The 19,145-nt window shown below is 39.0% G+C and overlaps 1 protein-coding gene across 1 annotated transcript in view; it reads left to right on the forward strand.

Annotated features, from left to right (window-relative positions):
- The window catches only part of MND1 (meiotic nuclear divisions 1), a 94,455-nt gene that overhangs the window by 3,006 nt on the left and 72,304 nt on the right, over positions 1-19,145 (forward strand). The window contains exons 2-4 of the mRNA XM_053595559.1: positions 11,614-11,679; positions 15,273-15,330; positions 17,687-17,835. Of these exons, the coding sequence (XP_053451534.1) occupies positions 11,614-11,679; positions 15,273-15,330; positions 17,687-17,835 (273 nt within the window). The remainder of the gene's footprint in view (positions 1-11,613; positions 11,680-15,272; positions 15,331-17,686; positions 17,836-19,145) is intronic.

The following is a 19,145-nucleotide window of genomic DNA, read 5'->3' on the forward strand; positions in this document are numbered from 1 at the left end:
AGCGCCTTGCTTAATATAGTTCCTCATGTTGTAGTGACCTCCAACCATAAAATTATTTTCGTTGCTATTTCATAACTGCAATTTTGCTACTGTTAAGAATCGTAATGTAGGGCGGCGCCTGTGGCTCAGGGAGTAGGGCGCTGGTCCCATATGCTGGAGGTGGTGGGTTCAAACCCAGCCTTGGCCAAAAACCAAAAAAAAAAAAAAAAGAATCGTAATGTAAATACCTGATATACAGGATGTATTTTCATGTTACTAATTGAACATTATTAAAGCATAGTGATTAATCACAAAAACAATAAGTAATTATTGTGAAATATTTATTTCTAATTACAAATAAGTGAAATTTTGTCTTGAAGCATGGTGTAGCATGGGTAATAGTCTTAATATAACAACAGTAAACTACATTGCTACATTTTGGGACAGTATAGTATGAGTAAAAAGCCAACTTCAATGCAAAGGTTGAGATTGCATCTTTCTCACCAGCTCAGAAATTCTCGGGGCAGTCTTTGCAAGAGCACAACGAAGATCATCTTCCACAACAAGTCTACTTCTGTATTTAGACTTGATAACCAACAAGCTGGAAAATCCTGTTTCACAAAGATATGTTGTTGGAAATGGAAGAAGGCGCAACACAGTCTCAGAACAGGATCTGACTGCAAACACTTGATCCAGAATTTTGTAACTGGCATTGTAGAGAAATCCGTTCTCGATGCATTACTGTTAAGTTCAGTGAATTCCTCTTGTGCTGTCTCAGGAACATCTTCAACTTTGACTGTGAATGGGCTTCTGGCAAGTGCAAATGGGGTGTCAGGTAGATTTGGAAAGTATGATGAAATTTCACCTTCAAGCATGTGCAAGTGTTCTTTCACAGAAATTATCATCATAATCCTTTAGTCTGGTTCAATGTCATGTTCCTCAAAGTAAGTAGATAAAGTAGGTAACATGTAAATTTTATTTTTATCCAATTTTTTTTGCCAAAGTTGAAGTTTCATTTGGAATGATCAGATTTTTTCAGACAAATCAAGGCATGTCACATTTGGTCCTTGCAGTGATAAATTTAACTCATTCAAAATTTCAAAGATGTCAACCAAGTAAGCTATGTTCTGCAGTTCACTTTTATTGCTGAGAAGTGCTTTGAACTGCAGTCTTGCTTTCTGATTAAAAAACGTTTTGAGTTCATCACGAAGCGCAAAAACATGTTTTAAAACTTTTCCTCTCAACAACCATCCCACTTCAGTGTGAAATAGCAGAGAGAGCATTGTTCGGCACATCCAACTCATTGCACAGTTGTGAAAACAGTCAACTGTTTAAAGTGCTCGCCTTTACAAAATTGACAGAACTTATGACACTTTTCATTACTTGTAACTCTTGTGGCAGCATCTTCCTTGCTAATATTTGCAGACAAATCGTTCAGTGAGTTCCGATGACTTTTGGTGACTCATTCAGTACCAAACATTGAAATCCAGACAAACATCCTGGCATAGCTGGAGCGCCATCTGTGCAAACACCACAAGCCTTTTCCCAAGAGATCTTATCCTCTTTCAACTGTGTCAAATACATCAGGTGCAGTAGTTGTCTTTTCAAAAGGTTTGCAAAGAAGAAACTCATCTTTAAAGTTGCCATCATTAATATACTTAACATAAACCAGTAACTGTGAACAGTTTGCAATGTCTGTAGATTCATCAAGCTGGATACTAAATATTGGAAGTGGAGCAGATTTAATTTCCTGGATTACCTGATCAAGAATATCAACAGACATGTCATCTATTCTGCAGACAATGTCATTAGATAAGGAAATTGCACTCAATTTCATAACAAATTCATCTCCAATCATAAACAATGTCTTTGGCCGCTGGCAACAGTAAATCCTCAGCAATGGTGTGAGGTTTCATAGCTTTGGCAATTCTGAGTGCCACCTGTTGTGACCCCTAAGGCCCTGGTCTTGGTTGCCACAGGAAGGAACCAGGTGTAACACAGATTGCAAGTATAAGCTTGTGAGAGGTGGGCTAACCTTAAGTGCAGGGTATCCCAGAGCCCCCTCCACAATGGCTGTTTACCAAGGTTATACACAACAGGTGTGGAGAGTTAAGGTAATCACATACGAGGGCTGCATGTGTAAGGATTGCCACATGCTCTTTTCCTCACGTGTTCTTTCCACGTAGCCCCCGTGAAGAACTACTAAGCATCAGTGTTTAACACATGCTTATTAGTGAGTGACTGATCTTACCTCATTCCGGAATACTGAGTTACTTGGGGGATTGCCCCCAAGTCACAAAATGTCTCTAGGCTTGCCAGGAGACTGTCCTGTTCTCAGCATTTCCTTTTAATGTGGTAAGAATCAGTAACTGTCCTTTGCAAGCATGGTGTCCATTCCTCTACACTATAGACACCAAATATGAAGCTTCAACAGCTGCTATGTTTTGTTGTTTTTTTTTTTTTTAGAGACAGAGTTTTACTTTGTCACCCTTGGTAGAGTGTTGTTGCATCATAGCTCACAGCAACCCCCAGTTCTTGGACTTAGGTGATTCTCTTGCCTCAGCCTCCTGAGTAGCTGGGACTACAGGCGCCCGCCACAATACTCAGCTATTTTTTTTGTTACAGTTTGGCTGGGGCCGGGTTTGAACCCACCACCCTCAGTATATGGGGCCAGCGCCCTACTCACTCACGCCCTAGGCACCACCCATGCTTTTTTTTTTTTTTTAGTGTGGTGCTTGCCACCAGTGTCAAGTCTGGCTTTCTTGAGTCCATCCTGGATTACCTGATCAAGAATATCAACAGACATGTCATCTATTCTGCAGGTGAATCATCATCTTTGCTTCTAAAATAGTTGGTATCCTTGCCAGCAAAGCTCTGATGCTTGCTATCAAAATGGCATTTTACTATTTATTTATTTACTTATTTTTAGAGACAAAGTCTCACTTTGTCACCTTCAGTAGAGTGCTGTGGCCTCACAGCTCACAGCAACCTCTGGTTCTTGGGCTTAGGCAATGCTCTTGACTCAGCCTCCTGAGTAGCTGGGACTACAGGTGCCTGCCACAATACCCGGCTATTTTTTGGTTGCAGTTTGGTCTGGGCTGGGTTCAAACCTGCCACTTCAGTATATGGGGCCGGAGCCCTATTCACTGAGCCACAGGTGCCACCCTCAAAATGGTGTTTTAGTTTGTTCAGCTTCATAGATTCAGCTGATAGAACTTCACAACAAATAACACATTGCAGTTTCTCAATTCCTGCTGTAATTATTGAGGTAAAACCATACTGTAAAAAATCCTAACTATATTTTCTTTTCTTTTTTTATTTTAATTTATTGTTGGGTATTCATTGAGGGTACATGAAACCAGGTTACACTGATTGCATTTGTTAGGTAAAGACCCTCTTACAATTGTGTCTTGCCCCCAAAAGGTGTGGCACACACCAAGACCCCACCCCCCTCACTCCTTCCCTCTCTGCTCTTCCTTTCCCCACCCCACCCTCCTTCTTTCTCTCTCTGCTCTCCCGTTCCCCCACCCCCACCGTGTCATTAATTGTAATTAATTGTCCTCATATCAAAATAGAGTACATAGGATTCATGCTTCTCCATTTTTGTGATGCTTTACTAAGAATACTGTCTTCCACTTCCATCCAGGTTAATAAGAAGGATGTAAAGTCTCCATTTTTTTAATGGCTGTATAGTATTCCATGGTATACATATACCACAGCTTGTTAATCCATTGCTGAGTTGGTGGGCATTTAAGCTGTTTCCACATTTTGGCAATTGTAAATTGAGCTGCAATAAACAGTCTAGTGCAAGTGTCCTTATGATAAAAGGATTTTTTTTCTTTCTGGGTAGATGCCCAGTAATGGGATTGCAGGATCAAATGGGAGGTCTAGCCTGAGTTCTTTGAGGGTTCTCCATACTTCCTTCTAAAAAGGTTGTGTTAGTTTGCAGTCCCACCAGCAGTGTAAAAGTGTTCTCTCCGCATCCACGCCAGCATCTGCAGTTACGAGATTTTGTGATGTGGGCCATTCTTGCTGGGGTTAGATGGTATCTCAGGGTGGTTTTAATTTGCATTTCTCTAATAATTAGGGATGATGAATATTTTTTCATATGTTTGTTAGCCATTTGTCTGTCTTTAGAGAAGGTTCTATTCATGTCTCTTGCCCATTGATATATGGGATTGTTGGCTTTTTTCATGTGGATTAATTTGAGTTCTCTGTAGATCCTGGTTATCGAGCTTTTGTCCGATTCAAAATATGCAAATATCCTTTCCCGTTGTGTAGGTTGTCTATTTGCTTTGGTTGTTGTCTCCTTAGCTGTACAGAAGCTTTTCAGTTTAATTAAGTCCCATTTGTTTATTTTTGTTGTTGTTGCAATTGCCACGGCAGTCTTCTTCATGAAGTCTTTCCCCAGACCAATATCTTCCAGTGTTTTTCCTATGCCTTCTTTGAGGATTTTTATTTCATGCCTTAAATTTAAGTCCTGTATCCATCTTGAATCAATTTTTGTGAGTGGAGAAAGGTGTGGGTCCAGTTTCAGTCTTTTATATGTGGATATCCAGTTCTCCCAGCACCCTTTATTGAATAGGGAGTCTTTCCCCCAAGGTTTGTTCTTGTTTGGTTTATGGAAGATTAGGTTGTTGTAAGATGTTAGTTTCACTTGCTGGTTTTCTATTCGATTCCAAATGTCTATGTCTCTATTTTTGTGCCAGTACCATGCTGTCTTGACCACTATGGCTTTGTAGAATAGCCTAAAATCTGGTATGGTGATGCCCCCAGCTTTGTTTTTTTTTTGTAGAGACAGAGTCTCACTTTATGGCCCTCGGTAGAGTGCCGTGGCCTCACACAGCTCACAGCAACCTCCAACTCCTGGGCTTAAGTGATTCTCTTGCCTCAGCCTCCCGAGTAGCTGGGACTACAGGCGCCCACCACAATGCCCGGCTATTTTTTGGTTGCAGTTCAGCCAGGGCCGGGTTTGAACCCGCCACCCTCGGTATATGGGGCTGGTGCCTTACCGACTGAGCCGCAGGTGACGCCAACCCAACTTTGTTTTTATTGCTAAGAAGTGCGTTAGCTATATGGAGTTTTTTCTGATTCCATACAAAACGCAGAATCATTTTTTCCAAATCTTTTTTTTTTTTTTTTTTTTTGTCTCTTTTGGCCGGGGCTGGGTTTGAACCTGCCACCTCCGGCATATGGGACCGGCGCCCTACTCCTTGAGCCACAGGTGCCGCCCCATTTTTTCCAAATCTTGAAAGTACAATGTTGGTATTTTAATAGGGATGGCATTGAATAGGTAGATTGCTTTGGGAAGTATAGACATTTTAACAATGTTGATTCTTCCCAGCCCTGAGTATGGTATGTTCTTCCATTTATTAATATCCTCTGCTATTTCCTTTCTGAGGATTTCATAATTTTCTTTATAGAGGTCCTTCACCTCCTTTGTTAGGTATATTCCTAGGTATTTCATTTTCTTTGAAGCTGTGGCAAAGGGAGTTATCTCCTTAATTAGGCTCTCATTTTGACTGTTATTGGTGTATACAAAGGCTACTGACTTGTGGACATTGATTTTATATCCTGAGACATTACTGCATTTTTTGATGACTTCCAGGAGTCTTGTGGTTGAGTCCTTGGGGTTCTCTAAGTATAAGATCATGTTGTCAGCAAAGAGGGAGAGTTTGACCTCCTCTGCTCCCATTTGGATGCCCTTTATTTCCTTGTCTTGCCTAATTGTATTGGCTAGAACTTCCAGCACTACATTGAGTAGTAATGGTGAGAGAGGACAACCTTGTCTGGTTCCAGTTCTAAGAGGAAAAGCTTTCAATTTTACTCCATTTAGTAAAATATTAGCTGTGGATTTGTCATAGATAGTCTCTATCAGTTTCAGAAATGTGCCACCTATGCCTATACTCTTCAGTGTTCTAATTATAAAAGGATGCTGGATTTTATCAAATGCTTTTTCTGCATCTATTGAGAGGATCGTATGGTCTCTATTTTTGCCTCTGTTAATATGGTGGATAATGTTTATGGACTTGCGTATGTTAAACCAGCCTTGTATCCCTGGGATGAAACCTACTTGATCATGATGTTATGACTTTTTTTGGATGATAAGCTATAATCTGTTGGCTAGGATTTTGTTGAGAATTTTTGCGTCTATATTCATTAGTGAAATTGGTCTAAAATTCTCCTTTTTAGTTGGGTCTTTTCCTGGTTTTGGTATCAGGGTGATGTTTGCTTCCTAGAATGTGTTGGGGAAGATTCCTTCCTCCTCAATTTTTTGGAATAATTTCTGCAGTCCAGGAATAAACTCTTCCTTAAAGGTTTGATAGAATTCTGGTGTGAAGCCATCCAGACCAGGGCATTTTTTTGTTGGAAGATTTTTTATTGTTTCATTAATCTCAGTGCTTGACATTGGTCTTTTCAGGAGCTCTATTTCTTCCTGGCTGAGTCTAGGGAGAGGGTGTGATTCCAAATATTGATCCATTTCCTTCACATTATCAAATTTCTGGGCATAGAGTTTCTGGTAGTATTCAGAGATGATCTCTTGTATCTCTGTGGCATCAATTGTAATTTCTACTTTATCATTTCCTATTAAGGTTACTAGAGATTTTACTTTTCTATTTCTAGTTAGTCTGGTCAAAGGTTTATCTATTTTATTATCATTATTATTATTATTTTTTTTTTTTTTTCAAAAAACCAACTCCCTTATTTCATTAATTTTCTGAATGATTCTTTTGTTTTCAATTTCATTGATCTCTGATTTAATTTTGGATATTTCTTTTCTTCTGGTGGGTTTAGGCTTAGATTGTTCTTCTTTTTCCAATTCCATAAGATGGCTTGTGAGTTTGTTGATGTACTCTCTTTCTGTTTTTTGAAGGTAGGCATCTAGAGCGATAAATTTTCCTCTCAAAACTGCTTTTGCAGTATCCCACAGGTTTTGGAAGCTTGCGTCTTCATTGTTGTTATGCTCAAGGAAGTTAATGATTTCCCGTTTTATTTCTTCCTGCACCCAACTGTCATTCAACTGAAGGTTGTTTAATTTCCATGCCTTTGTGTGTGGTTGAAGGTTTTTGTTGGAGTTAAGTTCCACCTTTAGTGCCTTGTCTGAGAAAATAAAAGGTAAAATTTCAATTCTTTTGATTCTTTTGAGGTTTGTTTTGTGTCCTAGGATATGATCAATTTTGGAGAATGTTCCATGGGGTGATGAGAAGAATGTATATTCTTTATCTTTGAGATGGAGTGTTCTATATGCATCTATCAAGCAGTTGTTCTAGGGTCTCATTTAAGTCCCTTATATCTTTGTTTAATTTCTGCTTAGAGGATCTGTCCAGCTGTGTAAGAGGAGTGTTAAAGTCCTTATTATTGTGGTATTATCAGATATCATATTGCTCAGACTGAGTAAGGTCTGTTTCAAGAATCTGGGAGCATTTAAATTGGGTGCATAAATATTTAGTATTGAAACGTCTTCTTGTTGTATTTTTCCTTGACCAATATAAAGTGACCATCTTTGTCTTTTTTGACTTTAGTTGCTTTAAATCCACATGTATCTGAAAATAAGATAGCAACTCCTCTTTTCTTCTGAATTCCATTTGCCTGAAAAATTGTCTTCCAACCCTTGACTCGGAGCTTTAATTTGTCTTTTGAAGCCAGGTGTGTTTCTTGCAGACAGCAAATGGATGGCTTGTGTTTTTTTAATCCAGTCAGCCAATCTATGTCTCTTCATTGGAGAATTCAAGTCATTAACATTTATTGAGATAGTTGATAAGTGTGGTAGTGCTCTATTCATCTTATTTTATTGAGTGCATTGCTTAGTTTTATCTTTTGCATCATTGTGGAAGTTAGGTTCTGTCCTTTAATTTCTGAGTTCTTACTTTGCTGCTGATCCATTGTGATGGTCAGTGTGTAGAACAGGTTGAAGTATTTCCTGTAGAGCTGGTCTTGTTGTGGTGAATTTCCTCAGTGTTTGCATATCAGAAAATGATTCGATTTCTCCATCAATTTTAAAGCTTAGCTTAGCAGGATATAGAATTCTGGGCTGGAAATTGTTCTGTTTAAGTAGATTAAAAGTAGGTGACCATTGTGTTCTTGCTTGGAAAGTTTCATTAGAGACGTCTGCAGTCACCCTAATGAATTTGTCCATGTAGGTCAACTGGCACTTACTCCTGGCAGCTTGAAGAATCTTTTCTTTTATCTTGACTTTGGACAGGTTCATCACAATGTGTCTTGGAGAAGCTCGGTTAGAGTTGAGGCGACCTGGGGTCCAATATCCTCTGAAAGGATTGTGTCAGAATCTTTGGTGATATATGGGAAATTTTCATTTATAATATTCTCTAGTATGGCTTCCAGTCCCCTAGGGCATTCTTCTTCCCCTTTTGGGATATTTATAACTCGTATGTTTGAATGTTCATAAAGTCCCATAATTTGTCAGTGAATGTTCTGCTTTCTCTCTCTCCTTTTCTGCATCTTTAATTATCTGAGTTATCACAAGAGCTTTGTCCTTACCTCCAAAATTCTTTCTTCTGCATGGTCTAATCTGATGTTGATACTTACAGTTGCATCTTTAAGTTCCCTAATTGACTGCTTCAGTTCCTTCAGCTCTGCTATATCCTTTCTATATTCTTCCTATCGTTCATCTTTTATTTGATTCTGTTTTTGGATTTCTTTTTGGTTATTTTCCACTTTATCAGCAGTTTCCTTCATTGTTTTCATCATCTGTATTTTAAATTTCTTTTCTGTCATTTCTAACATTTCTTTATAGGTGGAATTCTCTGCAGTAGCTACCTTACAGTCCCTTGAGTGGTTGCTCTGGACTGGTTTTTCATGTTGCCAGCATTTTTCTGTTGATTCTTCCTCATGAGTGATTTCTTTTATCTGTTTCCTTGCCCTAATTTTCTTTTCACTCCCACTTGATCTTTAAGTTGCCGTGCCTCTGGACTAGGGTTTGGATGAGTCCTTTTTGTACAGGATCAGAAGGATGAGAAGATTGAAGGTCAAGAAGGGAAAAAAGAAAGGAGAGGGGGGTAAAAGGGAATATTGACAAAAAGAAGAGAGGCACAGAAAGAGGGAGACAGAGCAATATAGGTGTACAGTTGCGTACTTTGATCCAACCTTAAAAATCCCCAACCTCTGGGGGAGCCAGGTTGGGTGGTTCCCTTGAGGTCAGCAGCTCTTTGATAGCTTGTTTGGACTCAGTACCCCACCTCCACCAAGTAGAAAGGAAAGGCAAAAATGCTATAAATCAAACCAAAACAAGCAAACAGAAAACTTTACAGGATAAAATTGGGGGGAAAACCAAATAGCTGTAGAAACACGAGCAAAAATGAAGTTCTAATTGTTGAAAAAGGCAAAAATGGAAAATTGTATTTAAACTAGAAAAATGAAGAAAGAAAAGAAAAGGAAAATTTATAGGGAAAATGTTGAAATTAAAAACAAAAACAAAGCAGTATATGTTATCTTGCTGGGTATTGTCTGGGCAACAGGTGGTGATCTGGGGCATGAGATGTTAATCACAATGCTGGTACAGCTGTACGAGATGGAAACTGGAGGCCTCTGCTGATTTCTCAAACCCCACAGGATGGAGAGCCTAAATCTCCTCAGCCTGCTTAAAAGGCACTTTAAACTGCTAACTTTGGCTAAGCAGAAGCTTTCCCAGGAAAGCACTTGACACTGGGATCACTCCTAAAGTGGCTATCCACTTACCCAGTGTGCCAAAACCGGTCTCACTCTATGCCCCTGAGGGCTAAGGCTGTAAGGAGTTTCAGTCCCCGCCTTTAGGCTGCTCAGTCACTGGATTACTTGCTCCTGCCCAATCCTTGCTCTGCGACCCTGGGGGCGGAGCTTGCCGGGGCAGTTCTCCCACAATGGCTCTGAGTGGCCCACAGCCAAACACTATTGGCTCCATTTGGCTCCATCTGGGGCCCCAGACAATGCTTAAAGTCCTCCACACTCTTGCCCAAGTTCTCCCAAGGTAGTTCAACTGAATGCCAAATCCAAAAAAACCAAAGCAACTCACAGGTAAGGGCTTTCCAGTTTGCAATCTCACAGCTGCTGTACTTGCAGCTGCTGGCAGGATTAGACTGAACAAACACAAGCAAACACTTGCCAGTTCTCCACTGCTTTTGTCCTCCTCATGGGGTCCAGAAGTCTCACCCTGACTTCCTGTGTCCCCAAAGGAATGTTTCTGGGCAGATCCCACCAGCCAGAGATGCCTGGAGTATTCTCTCCCCGGACTTAACCGTGCCCAGTTGCAAGGAAGCTATTACTCGGCCACCATCTTGCTCCCCTATATTTTCTTTTCTTAGTGTTCTTCTCTGCACGATCTGTTGTCATGGATGGTTTGCTAATGAAAATAATATATAACAATAGCTTTAATAATACAAAAGATGATACATGGTGTAGTTCAGTCAATACAATTCATTAAAGTTTCCCATGAGTTACCATTCTGTTGCCTTTTTTATATACTTGTTACTATCACAAGGGGGCAGTATTCACATCAACCACAGCTGAATATTAAAAGACCAATCAGCATCCAGATTAAGTTCCCATGGTACAGACTTTTTTTTTTTTTTTGCAGTAGTTGATTTTACAGTACATGATTTTACATTTACCCAGTAATTATAATTTATGAAGTGTTGTTTTACCTCCAATACTGCTGCTTTCAACACAGTAACTGCTCTCTACACGTGTGACTGGTCTGCATAAGTACGATATGGTGCCAACCCTGTCACATATACCTGTATTTGTACGGGGTGTGTGTGAGGGGGTTGGAACAATAGTGTCATCACACCAGGTGCTCGTATGTGGTCATATCTGCATGTGGGCGAATCCACCTGGAGACAGACATCAGTTCCTAAGACCATGGGTAATATGTGTTTTCCAATGGTCTTAGGCGACTCCTATGAAAGGGTTGTTTGACCCCCAAAGGGTTGTGACCCACAGGTTGAGAACCACTGCTCTAATCTTATCACTCCTACTTAAGAAATTACTTTGTAGCTTCTTATTGTTCAGAATAAAGTCCACTCTTCTCAGCTGAGCAGTTGGCCTTCCCTAAACTGGTCCCAGACCTTTCTCCTCTGATTCTCCCCCTACATATTCTATACAGTAACTTTCTAGAGCATTCCATGTAGTTCCATAACCTTGTGCCTGTGTGTGGTCTGCCCAGAATATGATTTTCACTATTTCTCACTTTGCCAAAATTCTTTAAATCTCCAGTCTTCCTAGATTAACCCTTCTCCCTCTCTGTGATGGATTTAATTCATTCTGTCCTGGGTATTTGTGTAGCAGTTTGTGCGTGTAGCCATTCGTTAGTTATAAATAGTTACATCCATTTTTCTTTGCGAGATTGTAAGCCTTTTGAAGGTAAATACAATAGCTTATCATTGCTTCATTTTATAAATGTTGAATTTCTGTAGAATTCCAGGCTCTTTTCTCAGTCACAATTCTTATTATATTGAATATACAAAGAGGGTTGGCAGTGAGTAGTTAAGCTGAGTCTTTAGGCCTAGCCCAGAGAATATCAAACTTGTTGGTATCAGATAAGACCATGCATAAAATTTCAAATAATGTTAGTAAATTGTTTTAAAGTACAGTGTTCAAAAGGAAAAATGCATTGCTTATTTTTTGACTTTTGTGCTTTAGTCAAAGAAAAAAGGACTGAGTGCAGAAGAAAAGAGAGCCCGCATGATGGAAATATTTTTTGAGACAGTAAGTTGTTTTTTTTTTTTTAAGATCTTCAGAATTTTGTGTAATTTTTATGTTAAGTACATATTATCCGATGTTAACTGTCCCTTCTTTGTTAGAGGTCAATACTGACCAATTTCTTAACGAGTAGATAATCTGCAAACATTTGTGGTTCTTGTTAGTTATAGAGTAAGAAGGAACTATATCCCACTGTTGATAGAGTCTGTTCTATTCAGACTGTCCTACATACTGGCATCAGAATTATCTTTCTGAAGCATTGATTTGCTTGTCTCCCCTTTGTGCCTGAAAGTAATAATGATAATAGCTCACAGCTACCGGGTGCTGCCTAGGAGTAATCACTATCTCAATTACTTGGCATAGCTTATCTGATTTCATCCTTACATCAACCCTATGAGGTAGGTACTGTCACTACCATTCATCCTTATCTTACAGATGAAGACCCCTGAGTGTCTTAAGAAACCAGCCCCAGATCTCAAACAATAGAAGTAATAGTACTAGGATTCAAAGTAGGAAAGCTTACCTGTTTTAGAGGAAGTGCAAAATACTGCCTCTTTGCATTTATAAATCTACTGTAACACATAGTACACCGGTCTCCTTATTCTAGATATTTGTGCTTGATACTAATAGGAAGTGTGTTTTAAGTTTCAACTTGTAAGTGACAAAGCCAGAGTTTGAACTTAGACACCTGGCTGTAGAGCCTACTCTCTTCATTGTGTTGTTATATGGCTTTTCTTTGTCTCCAAATTAAAATCCAAACCAACCCTTGAGCTAAAAAAGGATACTGACTTCACATGGCTTTGCAGGATTTTCAAAGCCTAGTTGGCCCTAATGTACTATTTTCATTATTACAAATGTGAGTAAGATGAGAAAAACTGTTGCAATAGAATATTAAATTGATTTTAAAAATCTTTTCAGGCTCAGCACCTGTAGCTCAGCAGGTAGGGCACTAGCCACATACACTGGAGCTGGCGGGTTTGAATCCAGCCTGGGTCTGCCAAACAACAATGACAACTACAACCAAAAAATAGCCGGGCATTGTGATGAGTGCCTGTAGTCCCAGCTACTTGGGAGGCTGAGGCAAGGGAACTGCTTGAGCCCAGGAATCTGAGGTTGCTGTGAGCTGTGATGCCACAGCACTCTACCAAGGGCAACATAGTGAGATTCTGTCTCAAAAGATAAAAATAAAAATCTTTTCAATTTAATAAAGCAGAGTCTTAGTAAAACAAGCAAAATATTGTGGGTTTTTTTTAAAAGTATTTGCCCTCTATGTATAATCTTACCATTCCTAAAAGTCATTGGCAATTCAGAATAGGGTGTCATATTAATGATGATATGGTTAGGAAGATAAATTGATAAAGTTTGTATATGAAAATTGTGATAATTTATTCCTCTTTAGAGTTGAAATATTTTTCCTTTGACTCAGAGCAAGAAAAGCAGATTTAATTCGTACTGGGCATTAGAAAGCTGGGGAGAGTGGTTGGGAGAATTATTTTTACAAAATTGTTAATTGTCTCAAATATCAAAATTGGCTGGTTCTGACTGGAAAAAATGTGTAAGTCTGTCCAGATTGATATTAATGAGTATCAATTATTTAAGCAGCTTAAATAAATAAATTTAGTGATCAGTGGGTTTTTCTGTAAAGCTAGAAGTTAATTGTATTAATCAATTGATTTTGGTTTGTATATTCTCGTTCCTTTTTCTACATTATACCCTGATCAATTGCTGCTCATTTATTTAGTTTATCAGCTTTTTGTGGAATTAGAAAGCATAATAGATTTGTGAAAAGTAATGGAAACCATTTCATTTATTTTCTAATGAATAGGATATGGTATATCCAGGATCCTGACTGATACCAAAAGTTGATGAGCATTAGACATAAGCCCTTTGACAATTCAAAGAAAGCAAACAATAAAATACAGAGTGAAAAGCATAGATTCTAGAATTCAGATTCTGGAATCTGGATTCTAGAATTCAAATTCAACAATTCCATTGTTGAAACTGTCGAGTAAAAATTCCAGCAAATCAAATATGGCTACCCCAGGGTTTGTTACAGAATCTGACTTTATTTAGGTTTGAATAGTATTCCCTTTTTAAAGGCAATACCAGGCCTTTGTCAGGGATAAGTTTTACAGATATTTTCTAGTCAGTACTTGTCTTTTCAATGTTGTAACAGTGCCCTTGGATGAGAAGTTTTAAATTTTATGAAGCTTAATTTCTATCTAAATAAAGTTATCTTTTCTAGTTTATTTTGAAGAAATTGGTCCCAGATTTTCATAATAGAATCATAATATTTCTGTCCCCACCCCCCCTTTTTTTTTTTGAGGTAGTCTTGCTCTGTCACCCTTGGTAGAGTGTCATGGCATCATAGCTCACAGGAATCTCAAACTCTTGGTCTTAAGCAATCCTCTTGCCTCGGCCTCCCAAGTAGCTGGGACTATTGGTGTGCAATACAATACCTGGCTAGATTTTTCTATTTTTAGTAGAGACGGGGTCTTGCTCTTGCTCAGGCTGGTCTCGGACTCATGAGCTCAAGGCATCTACCTGCCTTGGCCTCCCAGAGTGCTAGGATTAAAGGCATGCACCACCTCACTCAGCCAATATTTCTGATCTAATTACAGCATACTTTAGATTCTCATTATCCAAGTTCTTTCTACTGCTTCAACCAAGACTTATTATCCACAGTAAAGAGTATTCTGCATAGATTTTTTTTTCTGGCCACAAGAATAAATATTCTACATGCGTATTTTCCCATAATATTTTGCTTTGCATACGATAAATATGCAACATGTATAGGGGAATGATCTTACAAGCAGCCATGAATTATGTAATTTCTCTTTGTTCAAGTATAGTTCTTTCAAGAAACCTTAGATGTAAACAAATCTTGACAATTGTCTGCTTTGGTTTTAGTTAGAACTGCTGAATTTGTGAAGTGTAATATATGTTACATAAAGTACTGTTTGTGTGGGTTTTTTTTTTCCTTGTACAGACAGAGTCTCATTTTATTGCCCTCAGTAGAGTACTGTGGCATCACAGCTCACAGCAATCTCCAACTTCTGGGCTTAGGTGATTCTCTTGCCTCAGCCTCCCGAGTAGCTGGGACTACAGGCACCCACCAGAACACCCAGCTATTTTTGTTGTTGTTGTTGTTGCTGCAAGTTGGCCAGGGCTGGATTTGAACCCGCCACCTTTGGTATATGGGGCCATCGCCCCTCTCACTGAGCCACAGGCGCCGCCCTGTTTGTTTTTTCTTAAAATCAAAATGTCCAAGAAGCAAATTATCTTAGGTTATCAACTAATCTACCATAACTAGTTTTTATACATACTTCAATGGGAAGATGTTCTTTACATTCTGATTCCTAAGAACTTTAAAGAACTGTGTGCTCATGCAAAAGTCTGTCCCTTTTAAGTTCTCTTGAGGTATTGAATGAGAAGATTGAAAAATGTCTTCTAGCTCTAAAATGTTTGATTATGTTGTACTGCTCATTTCCAGGCATAGTTTTTTATTACAATGTTTTATGAACATAATTGTGTAAAAAATATATTGTAGAAAATAAATATGTGATTTCCATCTTTTTTTTTAAAACCCTTTTCAACAGAAAGATGTATTTCAATTAAAAGATATGGAGAAGATTGCTCCCAAAGAGAAAGGCATTAGTAAGTATGGAAGATTTGCTGGGATATTTTGGGAAATATTTGTCTTTTCTGCAACAATCTTTTTTTTTTCTTTTCTTTTTTTTTTTTTTTGAGATAGAGTTTCAAGCTGTCACCCTGGGTAGAGTGCTGTGGCATCATAGCTCACAGCAACCTCCAACACAGGCTCAAGCGATCCTCTTGCCTCAGTTTTTCTATTTTTTAGTAGAGTTGGGATCTTGCTTTTGCTCAGGCTGGTTTCGAACTTGTGAGCTCAAGCAATCCACTCACCTTGGCCTTCCAGAGTGCTAAGATTACAGGGCATGAGCCACCGTGCCTGGCCTCTGCAACAATCTTTTACTCTATGGAAAACAGAGATGATGAACTCATCACCTATTACTTACCTTCCAGAGATGACCACCATCACATGAGTGCTTATTGTCCTTTAACTTTCTTTTTCTTTTTTATTGCAGTTTTTGACCACGGCTGGGTTTGTACCTACCACCTCTGGTATATGGGGCTGGTGCCCTACTCTGTTGAGCCACAGGCACTGCCCTCCTTTTTTTTTTTTTTTGAGACAGAGTTTTACTATGTCGCCCTCCGTAGAGTGCCATGGTGTCATAGCTCACAGCAACCTCCAACTCTTGGGCTTAAGTGATTCTCTTGCCATAGCCTCCCAAGTAGCTGGGACTACAGGTGCCCCACCACAATGCCTGGCTATTTTGTTTGTTGCAGTTGTCATTGTTGTTTAGCTGGCCTGGACCAGGTTTGAACCCACCAGCCTCGGTGTATGTGGCCAGCACCCTACCCACTAAGCTATAGGCGCCCCCCCAACTTTATTTTTCTATAGAATACATAAGACAGTCTGAACATATATCTATGCTATTAAATATTCTTTTATAACAAATGATTGTATAATATCCCATTACAGTAAAATGCTTTAAATCCAGTTAATAAGCTGGGTGAAGGGGCACATGCCTATGGTCGCAGCTGCCTAAGAGGCCAAGGTGGGGGGATTATGTGAGCCCAGGAATTTGAGACCAGTCTGGGCAACGTAGCAAGATCATGTCTTTAAGAAGAAAAATCCAATTATTGGACTTATTTCCAATTTTCTTTGGCTAAATTGCAAAGAGTGGAATTTCTGTATAAAAGATGTACATAAATCTAAAGTTTTAGATATATATTGTCATATTTCTCCACCCATGTTGAGAATATCTATTTCCTTGAATTATTTATTCTGGTTTTTGGTGTTTTTATTTGATAGTTAAGATATTGTTATTTCATTGTTTTATTTTGCATTTCTTCAGTTATTAGTGGGGTTGAATGTCTTGTATGTTGGCCATGCATATTTTATAGGTTCCCATTGATGTACTTTCTCTTTTGTTGTTGTTTTTTTTCAAAATAGAAAAAAGAAACGCTTATGGCTCAGCACCCGTAGCTCAGTGATTAGGGCGCCAGCCACATACACCGGGGCTGGCTTGTTCAAACCCAGCCCTACCCTGCTAAACAATAGTGACAAGTGCAACAAAAAAATAGCCAGGTGTTGTGGCAGGCACCTGTAGTCCTAGCTACTTAGGAGGCTGAGGCAAGAGAATTGCTTAAGCCCAAGAGTTTGAGATTGCTATAAACTGTGATGCCATGGCACTCTACTGAGAGCAACACAGGAAGACTCTGTCTCAAAAAAAAAATTATCTTTTAAATACATTCCTCTCCTTCTTCCCTTCTTACCCATTCTCCCTCTCAAATATTGACAAATTATTTTCTAAACTAAAATATAATAGCCAAAGTACCCAACATTAATATTTTAAAAAGAAACATTTTTTTTTTAAAAGGAAAAGATAACATAAATCAAGAGAGTGATGAATGTAACACCACTGAAATTATTTTCTGAGCACCTGCTATTACTACAAAAATCTACCAGGGGGACAAATCCTTGTAGTGTTTTTTAATTTTCAAATACTTCTCGTAAGTATTGTTTCATTGGAATTCCACTGGATAACAAAGCAAGTATGGAAATAATTATATCTAATAGATGAAAAACTATTTATGCATAAAGAACAATCTGCCGTAAAGTCATCCAGTGTTACTGGTAAGAGTTAGGATTAGAACTCAGGTCCTGTTCCTAATCCTTTATCCTACCCACCTTCCTTTTAGAGGCCTTGCCAAAACAGTCATATGTTGCTTAAGGATGGGGATATGTTCTGAAAAATGCATCACAAGGCAATTTTGTTGTTGTGCAATGCTGTTGTTTAGGAGCTCTTTATGTATTAACTTATCAACTCTTTGATCTGTAATATTTTGTGTGCTTGGCCAAGTTATTTGCCTTTTGATTTTATTTATAGTGTTTTTTAACATAGAATCCAAAAATTATCTTTTTTAGCTGCTATGTCAGTAAAAGAAGTCCTTCAAAGTTTAGTTGATGATGGTATGGTGGACTGTGAGAGGATTGGAACTTCTAATTATTATTGGGCTTTTCCAAGCAAAGCTCTTCATGCAAGGAAACGTAAATTGGAGGTTCTGGAATCTCAGGTAAGACACCATAGTTAAAAACAATAGATTTGCTTTGCAACAAAGATTTGTTTTGCTTAATCCTCTTTATTTAGTGATTTTTCTTACAATGTTAGCATGCATTACTTGACTAAAAATTCTAAAGATAATCAATATCTCTTTCGCCTAAACAATATGAGGATGCCAAGTGCAGTGGCTCACACCTATAATCTTAGCACTCTGGGAGGCGGGTGGATTGCTGGAGTTCAGGAATTTGAGCCCAGCCTAAGCCAAGAGCAAGACCCTGTCTCTACTAAAAAAAAAAAAAAAAAAAGCTAGCCAGATGTTATGGAGAGTGCCTGTAGTCTCAGCTACTTGGGAGGTTGGGACAAGAGGATCCCTTGAACCCAGGAGTTTTAGTTTGTTGTGAGGGATGACATCGGGGCACTCTGTCCAGGGTGACAGGGTGAGACTCTGTCTCAAAAAAATAAACAACAACAACAAAACAATATGACGACCTTAGAATGTATTATAATGACTTTCATCTTCCCATGTGTCATGATACTGTTGTTTAGAATTTTTTTCAATGAACCTTTACAATTTTTTAAATTTATTTTTTGTTTTTTTGAGATAGTCTTACTCTATTACCCCAGGCTAGAGTACAGTGGCATCACAGTTCACAACAACCTCAAACTCTTGGGCTTACATGATCTGCTTGCCTCACCCTCCTAAGTAGCTAGGACTACAGGCACCGACCACAGCACCAAGCTAGTTTTTTATTTTTAGTAGAGACAGGGTCTTGAACTCCTGAGCAGAAGCAATCCACCTGCCTCGCCTCCCAGAGTGCTAGGATTACAGGTGTGAGCCACTGCACCCAGCCAATTAATCTTTTTTTTTGAGACAGAATCTCACTATCTCTCCCTTGGTAGGGTGCCATGGCATCATAGCTCACAACAACCTCAAACTCTTGGGCTTAAGCTATTTTCTTGCCCTAGCCTCCCAAGTAGCTGGGACTACAGGCACCTGCCACAATTCCCGGCTATTTTTTGTTTGTAGTTGTTGTTGTTTGGCAGGCCCGGGCTGCATTTGAACCCACCAGCTCTGGTGTATGTGGCTGGCGCCTTAGCCACTTGAGCTACAGGCGCCGAGCCTGAACTTTTTGTTTAAAGCAGTTTTAGGTTTATAGAAAATTTGATGAGAAAACACGGAGTTCCCAAATATGTGCCCCGCCTCCTTCACTGTGCACACAATTTCCCCTTTTACTTACATCCTGTATCAATGTGGTACTTTGGTTACAACTGATGAGCCAATATTGATACCTTGTTATTAATGTAAGTCTATAGTTTACCTTA

The sequence above is a fragment of the Nycticebus coucang genome, chromosome 1 (genome assembly GCF_027406575.1).
Source record: "Nycticebus coucang isolate mNycCou1 chromosome 1, mNycCou1.pri, whole genome shotgun sequence".
Classification (NCBI taxonomy): Eukaryota; Metazoa; Chordata; class Mammalia; order Primates; family Lorisidae; genus Nycticebus; species Nycticebus coucang.